At 38.2% G+C, this 19819-nt stretch overlaps 1 protein-coding gene across 1 annotated transcript in view; it reads left to right on the top strand.

The window, feature by feature from the left end:
• The window catches only part of lrp1bb (low density lipoprotein receptor-related protein 1Bb), a 274477-nt gene that overhangs the window by 169555 nt on the left and 85103 nt on the right, over nucleotides 1-19819 (top strand). The window contains exons 28-35 of the mRNA XM_069662704.1: nucleotides 2391-2522; nucleotides 2766-2993; nucleotides 3377-3551; nucleotides 3845-3939; nucleotides 11038-11187; nucleotides 16623-16763; nucleotides 16855-16980; nucleotides 17215-17346. Of these exons, the coding sequence (XP_069518805.1) occupies nucleotides 2391-2522; nucleotides 2766-2993; nucleotides 3377-3551; nucleotides 3845-3939; nucleotides 11038-11187; nucleotides 16623-16763; nucleotides 16855-16980; nucleotides 17215-17346 (1179 nt within the window). The remainder of the gene's footprint in view (nucleotides 1-2390; nucleotides 2523-2765; nucleotides 2994-3376; nucleotides 3552-3844; nucleotides 3940-11037; nucleotides 11188-16622; nucleotides 16764-16854; nucleotides 16981-17214; nucleotides 17347-19819) is intronic.

Below are 19819 nucleotides of genomic sequence, written 5' to 3'. Positions count from 1 at the left end.
AATAACCAGGCCCCCTAACCACTAGACCTGAGGCGATTCTTCTCCATTGTTCTACAAACACATCCAAGATCAGTGTATTCACCTTTTTAGATCACTAAACACTTTTGAGAACTTTTAAAAAAAATATCATTTATGATCTGCAACTGATGTTTTTACTGTTTTATCTTTTAGGACCTTATACACTATTTAACGTCATTAAGTAACATGACAAACGCTCTATTTATGAAATATGTTATGGTTATTATTTTTTTAATAATCGGCCTGTAAATATATTATATGCCACTTTGACAGTGGCCAAAGGCACATTGGCAGTCCCAGGTCCTCACAGCTTGTTTATGGACATAATTTGTTTTTTCAGATCTTTTGACCTATGAGATAACATGCTAATTTTGATATTGAAGCAAGTTTTAGAACTGTTCCTAAGAAATTCAACCATAACACATGTGGTGGCTGTGGCTCAGTGGTAGAGTTGATCACCTCTCATGTGGAAGGTTGGGGCTTTGATCTCTGACTGCTACAGTCACATGTCGAAAGTGTCGAAAGTGTTGAAGGCAAGTCACTGAACCCCAAATTCCTCCCGGTGGCATAGCCATCACGTATAATTGCACTGATCCTGATTGGAAATTGGCACTTAGGCCTTTGCCATCAGTGTGTGGATGACTGTTGGAATGGGTGAATGTGACATGTTGTGTAAAAGCAGCTTTGAGTGGTCAGAAGACTTGAAAAGCACTATATAAGTACAGTCCATTTACATGCTTCCATATGCACTTATCCAATTATCCATGTGATTAATAGCTCTGTTCAGCTGATGGTTTCTGAAGTAAATTCAATATTGTTAGTAGTAGTAATAGTGCATAACTGTCCTTTTTTTATTATTAAATATATCCTGTTTAATAAGAGAGAAATAGCTGTGGTTGAGGGTAATTCAGTCGGATTCATTTACAGTCATTATTGTTATTCTCAGTGTGTGCACAGCTTTGCATAAACAATATGATATTTATGCCATTGAGAACAAACACAGTTTGCAGGCAGACCAACCAGACTGTAATTGCAGCATAATACTGTCAGCAGCATTATCATGACAAATATAATAGGCTTTGTAACATATAAGCACAACAAATATATGTCTGTCAGTGGAAAGTAGCACTTGCATACTAAAGTGCATCATCACTATGGTGGACACTCCCTGTTTATGACTTTTGGATTGGAAATAAGCATTTTTCTCTTTTACAAGGGAGTGCCACCATTTTCATTGTCATTGCATAGTGGCATTTTTTAAATCTATTTGTTGCAAATATATCTGACAGTTTAGAAGAAACAAACATCTCAGCTCTGTTGTTACTGCCTGTCATTTCTCAAAAGTATGATTCAGGTGAATGCAGGGCTGTCTGGGATGTCTCCCTGTTTGCATACTTAGTCAGCTGGGTGCGTTTTCCAGCTCACAGATTTGGAATCTTATTTTTTTATCTTAAATAATCGCATTTCTGATTCTATGGAGTTCTCCAATGTGCTGCTGAGGGAGCCGGGAACTCAACTTTGAATGTGCTTGTTTGACATGAATCATCCAGAGTAGATGAAAAAGTGGATATGTGATGCATGAAATGTGATTGTGGTATGACAGGAAGTAATTGAACTGTGAATGGCATTCTTTAGTTTGATGGAGGTGATTTATGCCGAGTATAGTAAATAATTCAAGAAAACCTACACCTTCATGTACCCCCACCGCATTTATGGCTCAAATTTCGCTTTAAAGCTGTTGAAATTAAGCTTGCCCTGCTTGTTTAGACAAAACTGTCAGCAGTTTAGGGTCTTAAAGTGGATATTTTGCTACCCTATAGTAACAGGGTGACTGAGATAATGTCATCCTTAATTCTCATAAACTATTTTTCATTATTTATTTTCATGTTGCTTAACCGTCACTGGCCCAATTCAAGAGACCAACCTAAAAACCAAAGCATGAGTAAAGTCAAAGTCAGCAGTTGAAAACCCAGCATTTTCTCTTTGCATTTAAAGAGACTTTCTAAAACTTACCGCATACGCTTGTGCTGTTTCTCTTACTTTCTGCCTTTGTTATAAATGAAGCCTTAGTTATAAATGAATGCCAGGGTTTTTACATTTACTTTCAGGACTGAAGCTGTGCCTTTTATTCTATAATACAGCTAGAACAATATTGAAATTATAGTAATTTTCAGCAATTTCTTTGGACAATTTCAAAGTATGCATTTTCTTACATTAGCAGACCTATCAGGCCTATCTTTTGCATATTGCAAAAGCTTTTAGTCCTATTCCCATTTGGTATTTATCCTTGCCTATCCCTTCATCCCCATTTCAACTTCTTTATTCTGATTGTTCCGACGTACCTTTCTTTCTTCTTCCTCCTATCACATCAGCTTCCAACCCATGTAAAGAGAATGATGGACGTGGTCCCTGTTCACATCTGTGTCTCATCAATTACAACCGAACTGCATCCTGCACCTGTCCACACCTTATGAAGCTTTCGCCCAACAAACAGTCGTGCTTTGGTGAGCAGAAACTCCTTCTTCACTTTTCATATGCTCTCCTTATGTTGTGAGACTGAAAATATAAAATAATCTATGTACAACAACACTGGTGTTTTGCCACACAAATACATTCCTGGACTATTGGACTATCAGTACATACTGTAAATATTAGGTTTTTAGTCTAAATCTCTTACTACTTCGAACAGAAATAGTCAACACAGCTGCATTTTCTCGAATAATTAATTTTCTTATTCATCTCACCAGCTTTAAAACGGTTCCTCCTGTATGTGCGGCGGTCCGAAATCCGCGGCGTGGACATTGACAACCCTTATATGAATGTCATGACGGCGCTAACAGTGCCAGACATTGATGATGTCACAGTGGTGGACTATGACGCCCAGGAAGAGAGGATCTACTGGTCTGACATCAAAACCCAAACCATCAAACGTGCCTTCATCAATGGCACCCAGCTAGAGACCATACTTTCTGCAGGTGGGTGCATTCCAGAGATACATACAAAATACAACATCAAAGCTATGTGTGGCATGTAGTACAGGGCATAACAACTAGAATTGATCAGTTGAAACATACTTACACACTAATTTATGAAGTTTGAAATTAACAAATACTTATTATGGTTATTAATCTATAATTTGTAACCAATTTTAATCATACATTCTTGACATTTTCTCTCTTTAACATGATTGCAAGGCACAACAACAATAAAAAGTGTACCCCAAAAGCATTATCATTTATTGAAGACTATTCATACCTATTTGCATCTGTTAGATGTGAAATATTTACTTAATAACATTTATATTAATGCTTTGTAAAGCACAATGGTTTAACTGTTTTTGTCCTACTCTGCCTGACAGACATAGTGAACTGCCGCGGTCTGGCTTTAGACTGGCTTTCCAGGAACTTATACTGGCTCAGCTCTGAAAATGACGAGTCGCAGATCAATGTGGCTCGCTTTGATGGGTCCCTGAAGACCTCCATCATCCACGGCATTGATAAGCCAAGGTGCCTTGTAGTGCACCCAGCCAAAGGGTAAGTAGATTAGAGCAGTCTGTGCACTTCATCAGAACCTCTTCTTCAATGTAAAGTATTAGGGAACCTGAGGACAGACCTCACCTGTATGAAAGATGGATTAAATCCTTGTTGTTGTAAAGAGAACATGTTTCACAAGCTTGAAATGTTTGTTCAGATCTTTACAAGGTTGTCAGGTGGAATGAAACCTATTGGCTAACATCCAACTTTCAATTAACAACATAACATTCATTGACTGGGAATCTTGTGCCTAATTGAACCACTAACTATTCACTGCACACCTTCTCACACAGAAAAATCTATTGGACAGATGGCAACACCATTAACATGGCCAACATGGACGGGAGTAACAGCAAGGTTCTCCACCAGAATCAAAGGGATCCTGTAGGTCAGTATGAGAGCTTTAGATAGCATACTGTGTTAGACCGCCCATTCAGCTGTACATTTCACAGGTCTGTCTGCTCAGTTTACATAAACTAAGTATGTTTACATGCAAGCTACAATCTGATTTGAAATTCAAGTACATGAGATTTGAGCACTAATATGGTTCGACATAACTCACTTTTTCCTATTATCAAAGTGCATTTGATGTGTGTGGTTATTTGACTGCTGTCTGGAATAATGTGTGGTAGCCCACTGCAAACATCTAATTACCATAAAACAACACAGACAATTGAGGGGAATTTGTCAGTATTCTTCTAGTTGTGGATTCAATTTGTGGTAATATGTTTCAATTATATTATCCAGCATCAACAGCTGCATGTACCACTGTGAATTTGTCACTTCTTTTGAAATTTATTTGAAATAATTCCCCCTTTTGAACCTTGATTTGACAAAGATAGCCTCATGAAGGTTGATACATGAAAGTTGTAATGATTTCAGTAAGCCTTAATTTGATTCAAATCAATTTAATTCCCTGGTTGTACATGCACTGACTTTTCCAAATTGAATCAATAAAGTTTGCACCTAGTACATTTTCTCATTTTCAACACTGTCAACAAGAATCAAGTAAAAACCCATGTCCTCAGTTGTTATGGGAAGAGCTCAACAGACAGAGGTCATCAGACTCTTAGGCCATTTTAGCCACTATAGTAGGTTAAAAATCTGATGTGTTTGGTTTTGTGGGACTACTCCCCTCGGACTCTTAACATGTATGAAATTAAATACATACCAATGCCAATGTGCCGAATGTTGCCAAGTGCTACTCATGATGATTCATTTTGGGTCTCTCTTTAAATAACATAACAGAAGAGTATGGTCTAGACCTGCTCTTTTTGTAAAGTGTCGGTATAACTTTGGTTATGATTTGGCGCTATACAAATAAAATTTGATTGAATTTGAATTTAATTGAAATAGAGCTGCAAAGTGGAAGTAACAGACGTAACAGTACTTCAGGAGAATAGGGACAAGAAACAATATTGGATGTGCTGTGAATAATGTGCCAAAGTGATCTTTGTATGTTACACTGAGGAACTGTTTCATATTGGATGTCTCACGGAGGACTTGCTGTTGTTGTTGAACTGTAGCATGCTTGTTGTTCAGTGACTTGTGAGTGACTTGCTGCTGCGTATGGAAATTGCCCTGTTTGAAATCTTATGCTTGTGTTGTTGGCTGGAGTGCTTTTGCAGAGCAGTATAGGACTATATGTTGTATTAGTGTGTCTTAACAGCACTACTTAAAATACTCTTTGGCTATTCAAATGGCGTCTCATGTAGTTTTATTTTTGCATTTATTCCATTTGGAAGTTCATATTAAAAATTACAGCCAGAGGGTGATTCCTAGTGGTCTATCCCCTGTTTTGGTAAATTAGTGCACCCTCCTTGGCCTGAGTGAATTTGTAGTTTGACATGCATTTTTGACCCAGAACACAATATAGGGACATTTATTTTCCCCCAAAACAGGAAGTCAGTCATTTTAGTTTTTATTTTCCATGCTCGTTTTGTGATTTTCTCACTAACTATCGGAGTGCAGTCCTTCATTTGTTCATGCCATTAACAGCAATATGTGTTAAACTAAGTATTAGTTTAGCAGAGACCATAGACCATTAACTGGATTGTAATTTTATCCAGTAATTAAAAGGTTTATTTGATATTTCATTGTCATGTATTGCCCTTATTGAGTTTCATCATTATATGTCAAAGACTTGGTAAATAAGTTCAAGTGCTAAATATCTCTGGATTATTATTGGTGTATGAAGTAGCTGCAATGCTATAAACTTGAAGCACTACACTAAAGATTAAAAATGGCTACGTGGATATAATTCTAGGGATGTAACAATACACTCAAAACTCAACTTTAAATAATCTTTTTGAACTTTGAGGTTGTAGGTTTATTTATAAAACAGGAAATTATAGCCCTTAAATGCAGTGTGCCATAGTGCTCATATATACAATTAACAAGAAAAAGAATGTTATCTTTATCGATGTTTAACTGCATTGCGAGGTATCGTTATATCCCTGTGTAATACTGTAGCTTTTGTTTGTTTTTAGGTTTCGCTTTATACTGCATAGTCGGAAAGCACCAGGAGTTTCAACATTATATCCTGACCCTAGTCATTTGAATGAAGTTAACAAACTCACTGCTGTGGACCTAGTCGAACCTTTGAACACACCAGAGGAGCAGTGTAGGGAAAAGACAGATACGCAGCTAGCACTAACACTTCAGGAGCATATTACAGTCAGGAACAAATATTAATGGTTTGAAAGTATTTTCATGTTCTGGTTTAACACCATTATCTAGATCATTATTCAGTGCAGTAGTAGCACGGGCATGACCGAGCGCAGAGCATGTGCTACATTTGCAAAGAGAGAGAGAGAGAGTGCCATTAAAGTCGACAAAGCTAGAGTAGAGGCTAATTTCGGAAGCCCTGCATCTTGAAAAGAAGGCTGCAGCTGCTATTACCCAGGCAGATATATTGAAGTTAGCAGCAGAGAATGTGGGTGATGAGCTTCACAGCAGGGAAAGCCAACGACCTACAGTATAAGTGGGGGATTTTGTCAGAGAACAGACCACACATCTTGGTCAGAAGTCTTAGCCGGCCCTAAACTTTCCACACCCATTAACAGTGTCAGAATGCTTTGAAGGAGATGGCAACCAGTATGTTTTAGGCAATGTCTTCTCATTACCACTTAACTCACAACAAATTGTGTTTCCCACAGGATTTTGTGAGACTATGGTGGGTGGACTCTGAACCCTGCAGGGGGTCCGGGGTCATGCTCCCCCCAAAGAAAACTTTGCACATTTTAAAGTGAAATGGAACAACCGGGTGCACTTTGAGACCTAAATTAAGAGGCTAGAAATGTGTGCTCTTGTAAACAAATTGGTTGTATAAATATGAATGGTGATGACATAGCAAATGAGACAGATTTTAACACAGTTCACAAATGGTCCAAACACAAAATCAACTAATTATAATGATTAGATAAGACTAGTGGATAACTGTAATGTTACTTACTAGGGCTTCATGATATTGGTGACATTGGGTTCCTTTTGTAATATTGTTTTACATTATAAAAAAAAATCAGGATATCATACCAGATAAATGTGCATACATTAACGATCATACTTTCTTATACTTTTCTTATCTTATTTCTAGTCTATTGTCCTCTAACAACCACTTTCCACCCCCCCTCTTCATAAAATAAATACAAATGGCCTTGTCAGCTGCAAAAGTTCTTCTACTTCTACTTCTGAAGTAAACATCCACTCGGTTACCAGTTTCAGTTAATTTGCCTCACAATAGCACGTCCTGTGATGTGCCTATCGCTCATGCGCACTCCAGAGCTGAAGTTTAAAAAATGTTTTTGGTTCTTTATCAAACTGCGGCAGGACAAATTAGACTATGGCAGGCCACCTCAGTCTAGGTAATTAATGGGAAACACTGACAAAGATCAAAGCTAACCCAGACCTCACGGATACCTTACAACTCCTTATTAGTCCTGTTACAAAGAAAAAAAATCCCACCCTCTTTAAAGACAGGCATTTGTTCATGGACCAGAGAATGATGTTTGCTATCAAAAGACTAGGTTTAATGCCCTTCTGTGTGAAGGTCGTTCACCTGTACTTTATCCAAACTCAGTTTTGATGGATATGGAAAAGTACCTAGCATGCTTGTGAGTATTTGTTTGTCACATTTTGATGAATGTCCAGAAACCTATATGTCACATGAAGGTCATCTTTCCTCAACACGATAGGGGACTTACCATACTGCTGAAAAAGAGTTGGACTCACTGTCAAAACTTTTTGATAAAGAGTCATTGGAATACTTGAGATGTTTGAGTGCAGTTCATGTAGCCAACCTATAAGCAGCTCTAAAAATGACCTGGGACAGGCTTGATGAATGTCACAGCACTGCCGAGGTAAAAGAAATCATTCTTTTTAAGAACTTGAACAGCCTTCCCAAGATCATAAGTGGGGACAACTACAGGTTAATAGAAGATCTATCTACGAGGCTTTGTACATAGCCATCTTCCTTTAGATTTCAAAAGGTGCAGTGGCAGTTTAATGGCCCTGGCAACACATCCTTTTCTCAATAGCAATACCTAGGATGGGTAATATATGACATGACAAACATAATAGAAAACAGTAGACCTTCACTGTTCAGACTATTTAGAAGTACTGTCCACTTTAAAGAAATGGTTAGACGACATCAAAGTGGTGTTCTGTATAATGGCTTCTCTCTGAACTATGTCCTACTCACTGACCTGATAAACAGTCTACTGGTTATCCTAATCCACTGCAAGAAGGAGCGTGTAGTAAAGATTGCAGATATTTGGCCGATGTTTCATTGTTGTATTGTAAGATAATAAAGACGACTTAAATTTCCCCTTGTACTGTGACAATGACCCTAGCAAGGACTTGATGGTGCACAGGATGAGGGTCCATGTTATCAGCAACAGCCCTTCTTCAGCGTTTTCTATCAACAACCTCAGAAAGATTGCCATGGCAGTTGATGAATCCTGTCCTCACTCCTTCTAACTCAAAAGTATATGATGAAGTTAGATCAGGACAAGGAGAAGGCAAGTGGTTGGAGTATCTCTAGTTGGAGCAATGTGAAAAATGCAGTAGCATTGATACTTCAAATCAAACGAACCCCTCAACAACTTAACATGAAACAAGTTCACAGTTCAGAACAAAGACAAAGTTGAAAAGCAATTTAATGATTTCAAAGGAACACTGGATGGTTAAAAGATTTCACTTTATAACATGACACAGGCAGAGAAGGCAATAATGAACTAAAAAGTCAAATTTTCTCAGAAAACAATGCTGTTTTGGTAAAAAGGAAACTGTCATGCTAAGAGGGCATTGCTTCCTTCGACTAAATCCAGTCTTAAAACATGGACTGTTGACAGTTGGAGGAAGAAAAAACTAGTCAGTATTTTAAAAGAAACTCCTACATCCTGTACTCTTGACTTAAGACAGCCAGATTGCCAAGCTCATTTTGAGAGATGTTGATGAGCGAGTTGGTCACGGAGGAGGATGCCATATGCTCTCTTGGCTAAGGCAGAAGTTTTGGATCTGACATGCAAACACACCAGCAAGAAAAGTAATCAAAGAAAGCAAGATATTTCTTTGGAAAGGGGCCACAGCAGACAGGGAAAGGATGGCTGATTGCTCATGTCTTGTTACGCCAGACATGCCACCAATAAAAAGCGAATTTTGCCACTATAACTCTTTTTAACTCTTTTGAGTTATTATCATGTGTATGTATGTGACTCTGTTGTTCTGGATTGATCAAAACATCTCTCCCCTTATTGCAGCAATGCAATAGTGTTCTATAGTGGTTCTCATAGTGGATGTCACTGTTCCATACAGCTCCTGGTTGATTCGAGTTATTTAACCTAAACTAAACCTTTCTCAGATGCAAGTGAGCATGGTTATAGTTGTGTTTGACTGCTGATTGCTGAATGCCAAGCCTGGATTCCACAGGATCTGTGTCCACCACGTTCCAAACAGGAAGTCAGACACGAAAACAGCATAAAGCATCCAGTCATTTCAAAATAAAACACAGTGTACGGACTTGTTTTTTTATCCTATTACCATGTATCCTATCACATGGTAGAAGCACAAAAATCACGGAATGATATCCAAATGAGCAGATAATCAACCTCGGAGGTGCAAAGTGAAATGTTGTTTGAGTGTTGCTCTGTTTTAACATTGATGTTATCGCGTGATTTCTCAATTCCCACGATCTCGCGAATCCAGCTTGTTGGGCCAGCGCTCCACTGCACTGCAGACCAGAAATGCCTCCTGTGAGGTAGGGTGTGCACTGTCTGACGGACCAGAACTGGGGCACACACGGATCCTGTGGAATCCAGGCTTCAAACCCCTGAAATGTCCCTTGACCAGCTCTTATTGAAAAGTGCTGTGAGAAACAGTCTATTGTAATATGGCAGTATATAAAGTAAAATTGACTTGACCTGATTGCAGGAGTGTTGTATTGAAAAGGAATCATTGAGCAGTAGCTGTGGAACAGAAAGGGATGTAAGGAATTGTGTGATGGTTTTGTTGATGTATCCTTAAATGATTTTCACATTCATTTCCTGTTCATGTACAAGAGACCAGTATTTATTTTATTATGCTCTCTAGCCTTGAGTGTTAACCCTCACCCTGTGTGATGCATGCTTAAGTGAAAAATTGCAACCTGATTTAGCAAAAACAATCAGCTGGTCTTCATGTCTAGTAGCTGTTGTAATACAGCTCAAGGTCAAACCTCCCCTTTGTCACACAAACAGCTCCATTGTCCTCACTGTATTTCTTCATTTTCCTCGGCATGTCAGCAGTACAGATAGCCAGGCACACCATATTTCACTGGCTTCATTTATGATTATGGGGTAGACCTGGGGACAAGCGTAAATTAATGATGCATTGTGACTGTGAATCTGTCAGACATAAATCCAACACATGGTAGGAAACGGCTGGAAGATGGTGAGTTTTTTAGAGGAACACCACAGCTGAAAGCTTTCAGTAAACTCCAGTAACAATGAGAGAAAAGTAGACATGTTGGCCAGAAATTGAAATTAAAAGCAGTCCGTCTCACTCTCGTTAATTTTTCATGCCAGCAGGAGCTCTTATCGAGTATGTGCCAGCAAGCACATAAACAATTCTATGAGCCCTCACTCAAACAAATGCATAAAAACTACAGCAAACTAAAGGAAACTTCTGATCCTTTGCTCCTACTCGCTGCTGCATATTTTATGTAGTCAGTGTATGAAACCACAAAGGAACTTCTGATGCTTGATGTTTTTAGTCTGACTTCAGTTTTTGTTGGATTATTGTAATACCTTTAAGACTTTAAATACAATTAAACATTTCTTTTTGTATCTTAAATGTCCAACGTAGCATGTCTAATCTATTGTTAATAATAATGGGTTTTAGTGGTCTTATAAAAATGCAACCATGTTTTTATGTCAGGCACTGCATCCTCTCGAATCCTAGCACAATGAGCGCTAACCTGGTGTCCTCTCTTCTCTTGTCTTCCTCTCAGGTCTCTCAATAGACTTCACTGCCAACAAGCTGTACTGGATAAGCTCGGCCAACAGCACTATCAACAGGTGCAATCTGGATGGCACTGGTCTGGAAGTGCTGGAGACTCTAAAGAGGGAGTTAGTCAAAGGCACAGCTCTGGCCGTGATGGGTGAGTAGAGGTTGTCACGAGTGCATCAGATTGCCATTAGGGATTAGTCAGAGAGTGTGGGGGGATTACGTGTTTAACCAGTTAAGTGGCTGCAGAATGGAGCTATTTATTCAGCCCTCGCAACAGTTGTGCTTCATTTTGTGTGAAGTAGTAGGGGCATTAGATAATTAAATCACAGTGAAGCAGTGATTGATGATTTATTTTCTCACCCCTTTCGTAATGAAAAGGGAGGCTGATGTTCATTATGGGTTGATTCTTGGTATCAGTGCTGAATCCAAGGTGTCACACCATCCATCAAGTCAAGGGCTCACTTAGACATTTCTTAAAATAACTCATTATATATTAGAAAAGATCCTAGAACTAAATGGTACCTTTAGGTCAAATTAGAACATTCTAAAGCTCACAGGGTCTGGGTCTTACCTTTTCTTTTTTTCACAAACAAACCTTGAAAGACTGCTGAGGAGACGTCCTCATTTAGGGGCGGCTGTGATTCAGTGGTAGAGTCGGTCGTCTTTCAATCGGAAGGTCGGAGGTTCGATCCCCAGCTCCCTCAGGCTACATGTCGAAGTGTCCTTGGGCAAGACACTGAACCCCAAATTGCTCCCGGTGGCATAGCCAACGGGTATGAATGTGATATCTGATTGACAGTTGGGCACTTTACGTAGCAGCCTCTGCCATCAGTGTGTAAATGTGTTTGTGAATGGGTGAATATGATATGTAGTGTAAAAAGCAGCTTTGAGTGGTCGCAAAGACTAGAAAAGCGCTATATAAGTACAGTCCATTTACCATTTGCTTTGGTTGAAAGAATAACATACTGCTTAAAACAAAACAGCTAGCCATAAAAACAACTACAATGTACGATAAAACAGTGATGGGGGTGGGGGTTAAACAGATAAAAGTATCGACAAGTAAAAGTATTGAAATGTTCACAAAAATTGTCATGTTACCTGGCCAAGTTATTTGTCAAGCTAGATAACTGACATACACACTCAGATAGTATTTTGGTAGTCATAACGTTAGCAAGCATGCTAAGGTTAGCCAACTAGCTCTAACGTAAATACACTGCATGAATCTGGCATTGTGCTTTGTAACCAAACGGCAAATTACGCCGGCGAACCAGCAAATCATCACAAGCATTAGCTAACATTAGTTATCAGCTAAAACCACAATATCACAATGATATATATTTCACATGCTTTGCGGTGATGTCAGCTTACCTGTCCAATAGCAAGAAAGCCAGTTGTGGGTCTGTTTTGATCCCCAAAAGGAATCAAAGGTCTCTCCATGATTTGCATGCCCTGCTGATGTTGACTCTAGTATTCCCCAGACATCGGCCACAGTCCTGTTGTGACGGGCTTCACTGGAGTGCGTGTAATTTGTGTAGGTGTTGTTTCATACTCGTTCGCTATGCCACTGGGAGCAATTTGGGGTTCAATGTCTTGCTCAAGGAAACTTTGACATGTAGCCTGAGGGAGCTGGGGTTCGAACCTACGACCTTCCGATTGAGAGACGACCGACTCCACTGAGCCACAGCCACCCCATTCATAGGAATGAAAGGCCTCATTTACAACCATTGCGAATGCACAAAAACGGCTTAAAATGTTTCTTTCTTACCTCAACCTTTAGATCTTACTACTTTTCTTCAAACAAACCCAGTTAAGCTAGCAGCAGCTGTCAAGTAAGAAAGATGAAGCTGTCAACCAATTGACTTTAAATCCAGAAACCTAATTACAAAGATCTTTAACCCTTCACATATAAGTAAAACAACCATAATCTAAAGGTTTGGGGTAAAAATGTGGATTATAGCAGGATAACATTTTAATTATAATCATGTCAGTGTTACCTGAAACTTAAACCAGTTCCACTATTACACAATGAAGAAAGAAACAGTATGGTTATAGCTACTGTGAGTGCAGTGCAGTTCAGTTCAGACAATAAGAACTTATTTTTGGTCTAATAATCAAACAGGCATTTCCGCTGTACCTCTGTACTCTAGATTGGTGGCAAAGAAAATTTCATTCATCTGTCCTTTTTGTTTTTTTTTAACACAACAGATCTGAATTTGAATTTTAAATGGTCTCACTTGCACACTGCTACAATCTTGACAATTTGGGAGGCTTCCCAGTGAGCTATGCGAATACATTTTCTCTGCCAAGATTGGTAATGAGAATGGAGCAAACATACTGAGCAGAAAGTGGTTGGTTATGTGTTTATCTGTGTGTGTCTCAAACAAAGTGAAACTTTTATTTTTTTCAGCAAAACATAAAGTCCAGAGTGTTGTCAGGGTGATATTCTGTGTTCTTGAAGCATGTTATTAATCTTTGCAATTCCTGTGTTGTGGGTGTTATTGAGTATTAATTACAGAATACCACAGTGGTAAGAATAAAAGCCCACCTCCACTTTGTTAGCTTTAAGCTTTCACAAGCCTCTTCTTGTTGGTCAAATTTTATAAGGATGTCTTTGAATATGGAGGACTTTCTACTATGGACGATGGAGACTTCATTATTGCCTTTCACAAATGGGAGATAGAACTCAAGGTGACATAGACTAATGGCTTGGTTCCTGCACAGTAGCAGGTACAGCAAAACAGTTAAATTATGTTTGCGAGCCTCCATCAATCACAATTAATGACATTTTGTTATGTTGAGGGAATTGTTTTGAATGGTAGAATGAACAGCCCTGTACTATATTGTTATCACACTTTGCTAAATAGAGCAATTTCACAGTAACTTTTCACTATGTTATTGCATTATTATATAGAGAGGATAACAATCTAGTGTATTTGTGCATTTACATTACTTGGATTCATGCAAGAGTGAAATTATATTTATTATATTCATTATATTCATCAGATCCATTTTAATAAGATATTACAGTTTTTTATCTAAAACAAAAGGACCTGAAAAACACTTGATAAAGCAGTTTAAAAACAGTGTCTGTCAGATTCTCTCCAGCAGGGCTTTGTGGACTGCAAGTCAATCTCCTGCTAACTTTAGCTAAGTAGCAGACAAACATGGTGGGATTAGGTGGATTTCTGCAGATGTTTTTTTTTTTGCCTTCATGATAATAGATGCGTTGTTGGCATTTACTAACCATTCACTATTTACCTTGAAGATCTCTTGTTGTTTTTTTTCTTACTTGCAAACTAGGAAGCTAGAAAGATTAGATAAATATTTGGAATTGTAGTATTACACATAAAATATGGCTTTGCTTATAAATAATGTGCAATCTGCTTGGCTTGGCTTGGCTAGGGAAATAACTTCAATCCTCAAGAGTGAATGGCAACTAAAGTCTGTAAAGTCTTATTTATTGATTTGGTCAATCAAATTAAATAGGAATGCATTTTTACAGTTGTACCCTCTCTTCAGTTCAATAATAGCTTTATGAAACAGCTTTCTGTTTTTGATTGCTTCAGAATAAAACATTACCTTCAAATTTAATTTAATTAACACAAGTTCTGCTCTCTCGTCTTGTCAATGATAGCTTTTTGAAACAGCTTTTTGTCATTGATTGCTGCAGAATAAGATATGTCTTTCTTCTATAAAAGTTGGATTCAACATGTCTTCACAATTGACCGGCAAAATTTATTATAACTCTTATCGATCAAAGTGACAATTCATTCTATCAGCAACATGACTGTGTTAGAAGAAATATGTTGTGTTTCCTTTTACCTTTTTAATTTGTGTGCATGCCTTAGTGATTGTTCCAGCTGCTGTTGAAAATATATAATGAAGGCACTGTTAGTGACACAAGGTCGATCCACACAGGTCCTAGGGCTCTGTGATTATTAGATTGCTTTGAAAGAAAGGTGAGGGCTTCTATTTAGTAGATGTGGGTGATCCATCAACCGAGTTGCCTGAAATCAAACTAGCAGTTGAGGTGGAAATTGAATATGATGTGCCACAAGCAAGCAATCACAGCTAGCCAGTGGTCCCGACGGCATCACATTAACATGGTACAAAGCTAATCTAGGCTAGCATGCCCCCCAGGGTCAAATGTTTTGTGAACTGCATGTAGACTGTCATTCTCACTCATGGGAATCTGTCTGATTTGTAGAAACGAGTTAAATGTTCCCCTTTCGGACAACATCGAGCCTGAAGCTGCTAATGCAAGTTGGAATTGTTTCTGTGTGTTTAAGGCTCAGATAACAAAACTGTGTCTCACGTGCATGGGTTTGATGGTGTGAAACCTTAAGGGTACATGTTTTGGCTGTCGTTTTTTTTCTGTTGACAAAACTAAATTGACTGGAATGTGATTATTTCATAATATATTGTTATATATTATGTCACAATATATTAAACATGTTGTGCTGAATACAAAATTATGCTTTTTGTGTCATAGAAGAATAATTCTTATGTGGAGGGTTACTATGCTTCTAAAACATCTTCCTTTTGTTAATTTTCTTTCAACCTTCACAATAGCCTAATTTAGTTTTACAGTACAGACATGAATGAGTTTATTTTAAAGCATGTCTCCTCTGTGAAATGGTCCACATTTTTTTGCAATTTTGGTACTTTGAAACGGACTCAAATCTGGTCCTTTTCAACCCCATTTAGAGATTCTATTTTGAAGAGATAGGAGCCACCTGACTCTTCTCCACTTTGCACTTCAGTGAGATTTTTAAATTGAGAGTTCCTGTCACGTCTGTAGAGTCTGTGGCAAAGGGCCTGGACTCTGCATCACTGATTTCTGCTGAGGACAGACATGGGGGTTGGAGGATAATATGGTGGTGCTGGTTGGTGGGTATGCTGGGGTCAGGAGTCTAATGTACATGTGCCATAACAAAGAAAAACTCATCACTTATGCTCACAATAGCAGCACTACTGAAGCCTGGAGGTTCACTGTCACACAGAGCCAGACAGGCTACTCACTCTGTAAGGGAGCAGATTAAAAACGTAATGACACAAGTGTTTGCTTTAGACTCAAATATGAATTTTACCTTATTAAATTTGGTCTTATAAAGTCAAATCTCAAAGATAAGGAGATTCTGCCCCAAGATCGCAAACTCTTTTTGAATGTTGTAAAACCATATTTTAAAAACTTCCCTAACATTAAAGTAAGCATGGTTTAAGGCTGCAAAAGGCATTCATGTTCATCAGCAAGTGGGCAGAGCAGGGTACAGGGGATCCCACTCTTTAATCTCAAATCATCTCTGAGAATGCAAACATTTTTAAGGGGCTAAATGACATAACAGTGCCAGCCTTGGTGGAACAGATTGAAAGCTGAAGTACACCGTTTGTACTTGAAATTGGTTTCTGATTGTGTTTAGTGTTTTTGAAGGCTTGTCTGAAACACCATGCAGGTTTCATGTATTTCTTCACCTATAAGGCCAAAAATCTAAAGTATTACTAGATGCAAGAAGTGCAGTTTGCCCTCCCATTGTATTGTTTCTGAATCTGCAACTGTTTTTAAGCAAAGGACATTGATGGTTTCAGGTGGCAAACTGTGGTGGGCAGATGAGGAATCTGCTCAGCTTGGAACTATAACCAAGAGAGACGGACGGAATCTTGTGATCCTGAGAAACAAAACGAGTGGGGTGGTTCATATGAAGGTGTACGACCGGGAGGGTCAGAAAGGTAAACAGGATCACACATTAACACACACACAGTACCCACATACAGTGAAAGAACAATGCCTTATTGCTTGCTGGTTGTGCTTAACTTTCAGGAAGAAACCCATGCCAGGTAAATAACGGAGGATGCTCACAGCTCTGCTTCCCCACCTCTGAGAACACTCGGAGCTGCTCCTGCACTGTTGGCTACAACTTGCGTAGCGACCGGATGTCTTGCGAAGGTACATTTCCCAAAAGTTTTACTTTAGAGCTGCCACTGTACTCATATCAAAATGTTTTTTATGACAACAACTACAAAACCTTTACAATTTTATGCTGCCATTATTCCAATATTGAAGATTTGCACCAATGTTAAGTTCATGTTATTAATATATAGGTATGTCCATGTGCATTTATAATTAGTCATGTTATAGTACCTTTGTTTAGGCTGTAATAGGCAATTCTTTGTTCTTCAGGTGTTGACTCATTTCTGATGTATTCCATCCACGAGGGAATCCGGGGAATTGCTCTTGACCCCAATGACAACAGCGAAGCACTTATGCCCATCACAGGAACGCTCTTTGCTGTGGGAGTTGACTTTCATGCAGGTATGTTAACATGCAACACATAGAGTGATTTTCATTGTTGATTCAATGTTTGATATACACTCAGTGGCCACTATTAGGTGCACCTGTACAATCTAATACAGCTCAATACAACAGCACTGCCATGGATTCTGCTTTTATGAAGTTTAGTTTTTTTGACTTTTGTTTTGTTGAGAGTCTGAAGTGTGTAAATTCAATGATGTTTATTACTGAGGCCATAGTTAAAGGTGGCGTTGTACTGAAATAAATTATATTGAGATGTGTCTTATATTTTTTGTCCTCCCTATTTACATACATGAGTGGGCCAGAGTATTAGAAACACCTCTGAATATAATGCAGCTCAATACAGCCCCACCACCAATTATGACCTTGATGCTGAAATATCATTGAGTTAACGCCTCTGTGGCAGCTTAGAAAAAAGCTCGTACATTACAGACAACATAAAAGCAAATCTTATGGCTGAGCTGGTGTATTGGATTACATTAGATTTTTCAGGTGTACCTAATAAAGTGGCCGGTGAGTAGAGTATAAGGCACTAGATTATCAAGAAAAAGTTGTTTTTTTCTGGTTTTAAAAAAAATTCCGAAAAATGTAATAGATAACATAAAAGTGCTATACTCACAAGACAGCAAAGCTTAAGTCACCAGTTAACTTAGTCACTGTTAATATTGTTGCTAAGTTAAACTCTCATCCATTATTTTATTTCCTACAGTACAATCATCTCCTTTTTAATAATAAAACAATATAAGATCGTTGTTATAGTGTGCTCCTACTTTAATGGTCTGTGGCCTTGTGGAGCTGATAAAAGAGTAATAAGTTCACATTACCATGAATAACGGAAAGCCCTATCTCATGTCTCTGAAGCAATCCTTAAATAAGATATCGTATCAAATGAAGGTTCCATAACAGGCACTGCAAAACATAAACTCTACGGCCTGTGCTGTTGTTTGTTACATCCCTGCTTTCTGTCACATAACATATTTGATAAAAACAGTAAATATATTATAACAACAGATGCTATGAATACACTATAAGCTCGTAGCATTTCATATATGTAATAGGTTGCCACTGAAGCATGATAACAAAAGCTGTGTTAAGGAAATTGCATGCACACAAATGAAAAATGAAACATACTACCTTCACACAAGGGCTGATATACTACAGGTTAGCAGAAATCCTTTATAGAAGAGACGGAAACAGCAGATAGAAAAATGCATGTTTGGATAATTCCATGAGTTTTCTATGACTGTTCTCATGGATTAAAGTTCTCCGTCGCTACAACGGATTTCTGTCAATTTCATAATTGTAATGATATTTGTGGTCAGAGTCATTAGGAAGGAAGAAGAAAAATTGAGGGGAAGGAGGCTGTCAACCAGGTCATTAACGTGATTTGTGTGTAGTATTCCCTGTCCATGGCATTTCAATTTATCAATCATTACCTTTATCCCCTCTGCAACATGATGTCCGGTTAAGATATCCCACTCCACACACAGCTTTTATTTTGGTAGCGCACATTAGTATACATTGCCGGCGACTTGTCGTGTTTGTAAACCACAGTGCGTCACTTTATTCGTTCTGGCCAAAGTGAAATACAGAAGAATGATTGTCCGTCCGTGACATGCCAGAGTATGCCATGATACAGGTTTAAATACCTGCAGCCAGAGCAAATAACTGCACAGCACTACCAGAAACACTATAGGACTGAGGAATGTATGTCAACATAACAGGTGATGCACAACAGCAACAACTGTCTCACAGAGCAACGTAATATAATTAATGATTAAACTGGACTGTCTGACGCCACCTTCCTGATATATAATACTAGATTAACTGCACTATCTTACTTTGTTGAGTGGTGCAAAGTAACTTAGTAAATATTGTATACTCATGTACAGTACAAACATGTAATCTACTTGGGTTTGACTATTTTCTTCTTCTCTATAGTTCTACTCAACTACATCTCAAAGGCATAAATGTTCCTTTTTACTCCCCTTCATTTATTTGACATCTTTAGTTCTTCTAAAGTTCTTTTTCAGATTCAGATTAATTATACAAAATATAATAAATATATGATGATATTGTGCTAATTTATATTTATTTGTTGCTAGGGGAATAAGGCAGCCAGCAGAAATGTGAATGTGATAACTAAAATGTATATCAAGCGCCAGCTTGATCAGCTGCAACAATAAAATGATGGACACATTAATGCATTAGTTATAACAGTACAATAATAATAAATGTTATCATGAAATGTGTCATTTTACATAAAAACTACTTTTTCCTTAGATCCAAAAATATAGTTTGCTGCTTTTGTACTTTTACTTAAGTCATTTTTAATGCAAGACCTGTAGGAGAGCATTACTACACTAATCTCACACATATATTATTTTGTATATTTACAGTTTCTAGGATACATGAAAGCAATTGCGAGTAATGTCATATCTGTTGGCTTGAGGCTTATGTGAGGAGGTCTTCT

The sequence above is a fragment of the Semicossyphus pulcher genome, unplaced genomic scaffold (genome assembly GCF_022749685.1).
Source record: "Semicossyphus pulcher isolate SPU_LCO1_2020_fin unplaced genomic scaffold, fSemPul1.0.p SCAF_15, whole genome shotgun sequence".
Taxonomy (NCBI): Eukaryota; Metazoa; Chordata; class Actinopteri; order Labriformes; family Labridae; genus Semicossyphus; species Semicossyphus pulcher.
The sequence above is the reverse complement of the archived record's forward strand: the minus strand, read 5'-3'. Positions and strand labels throughout refer to the sequence as shown.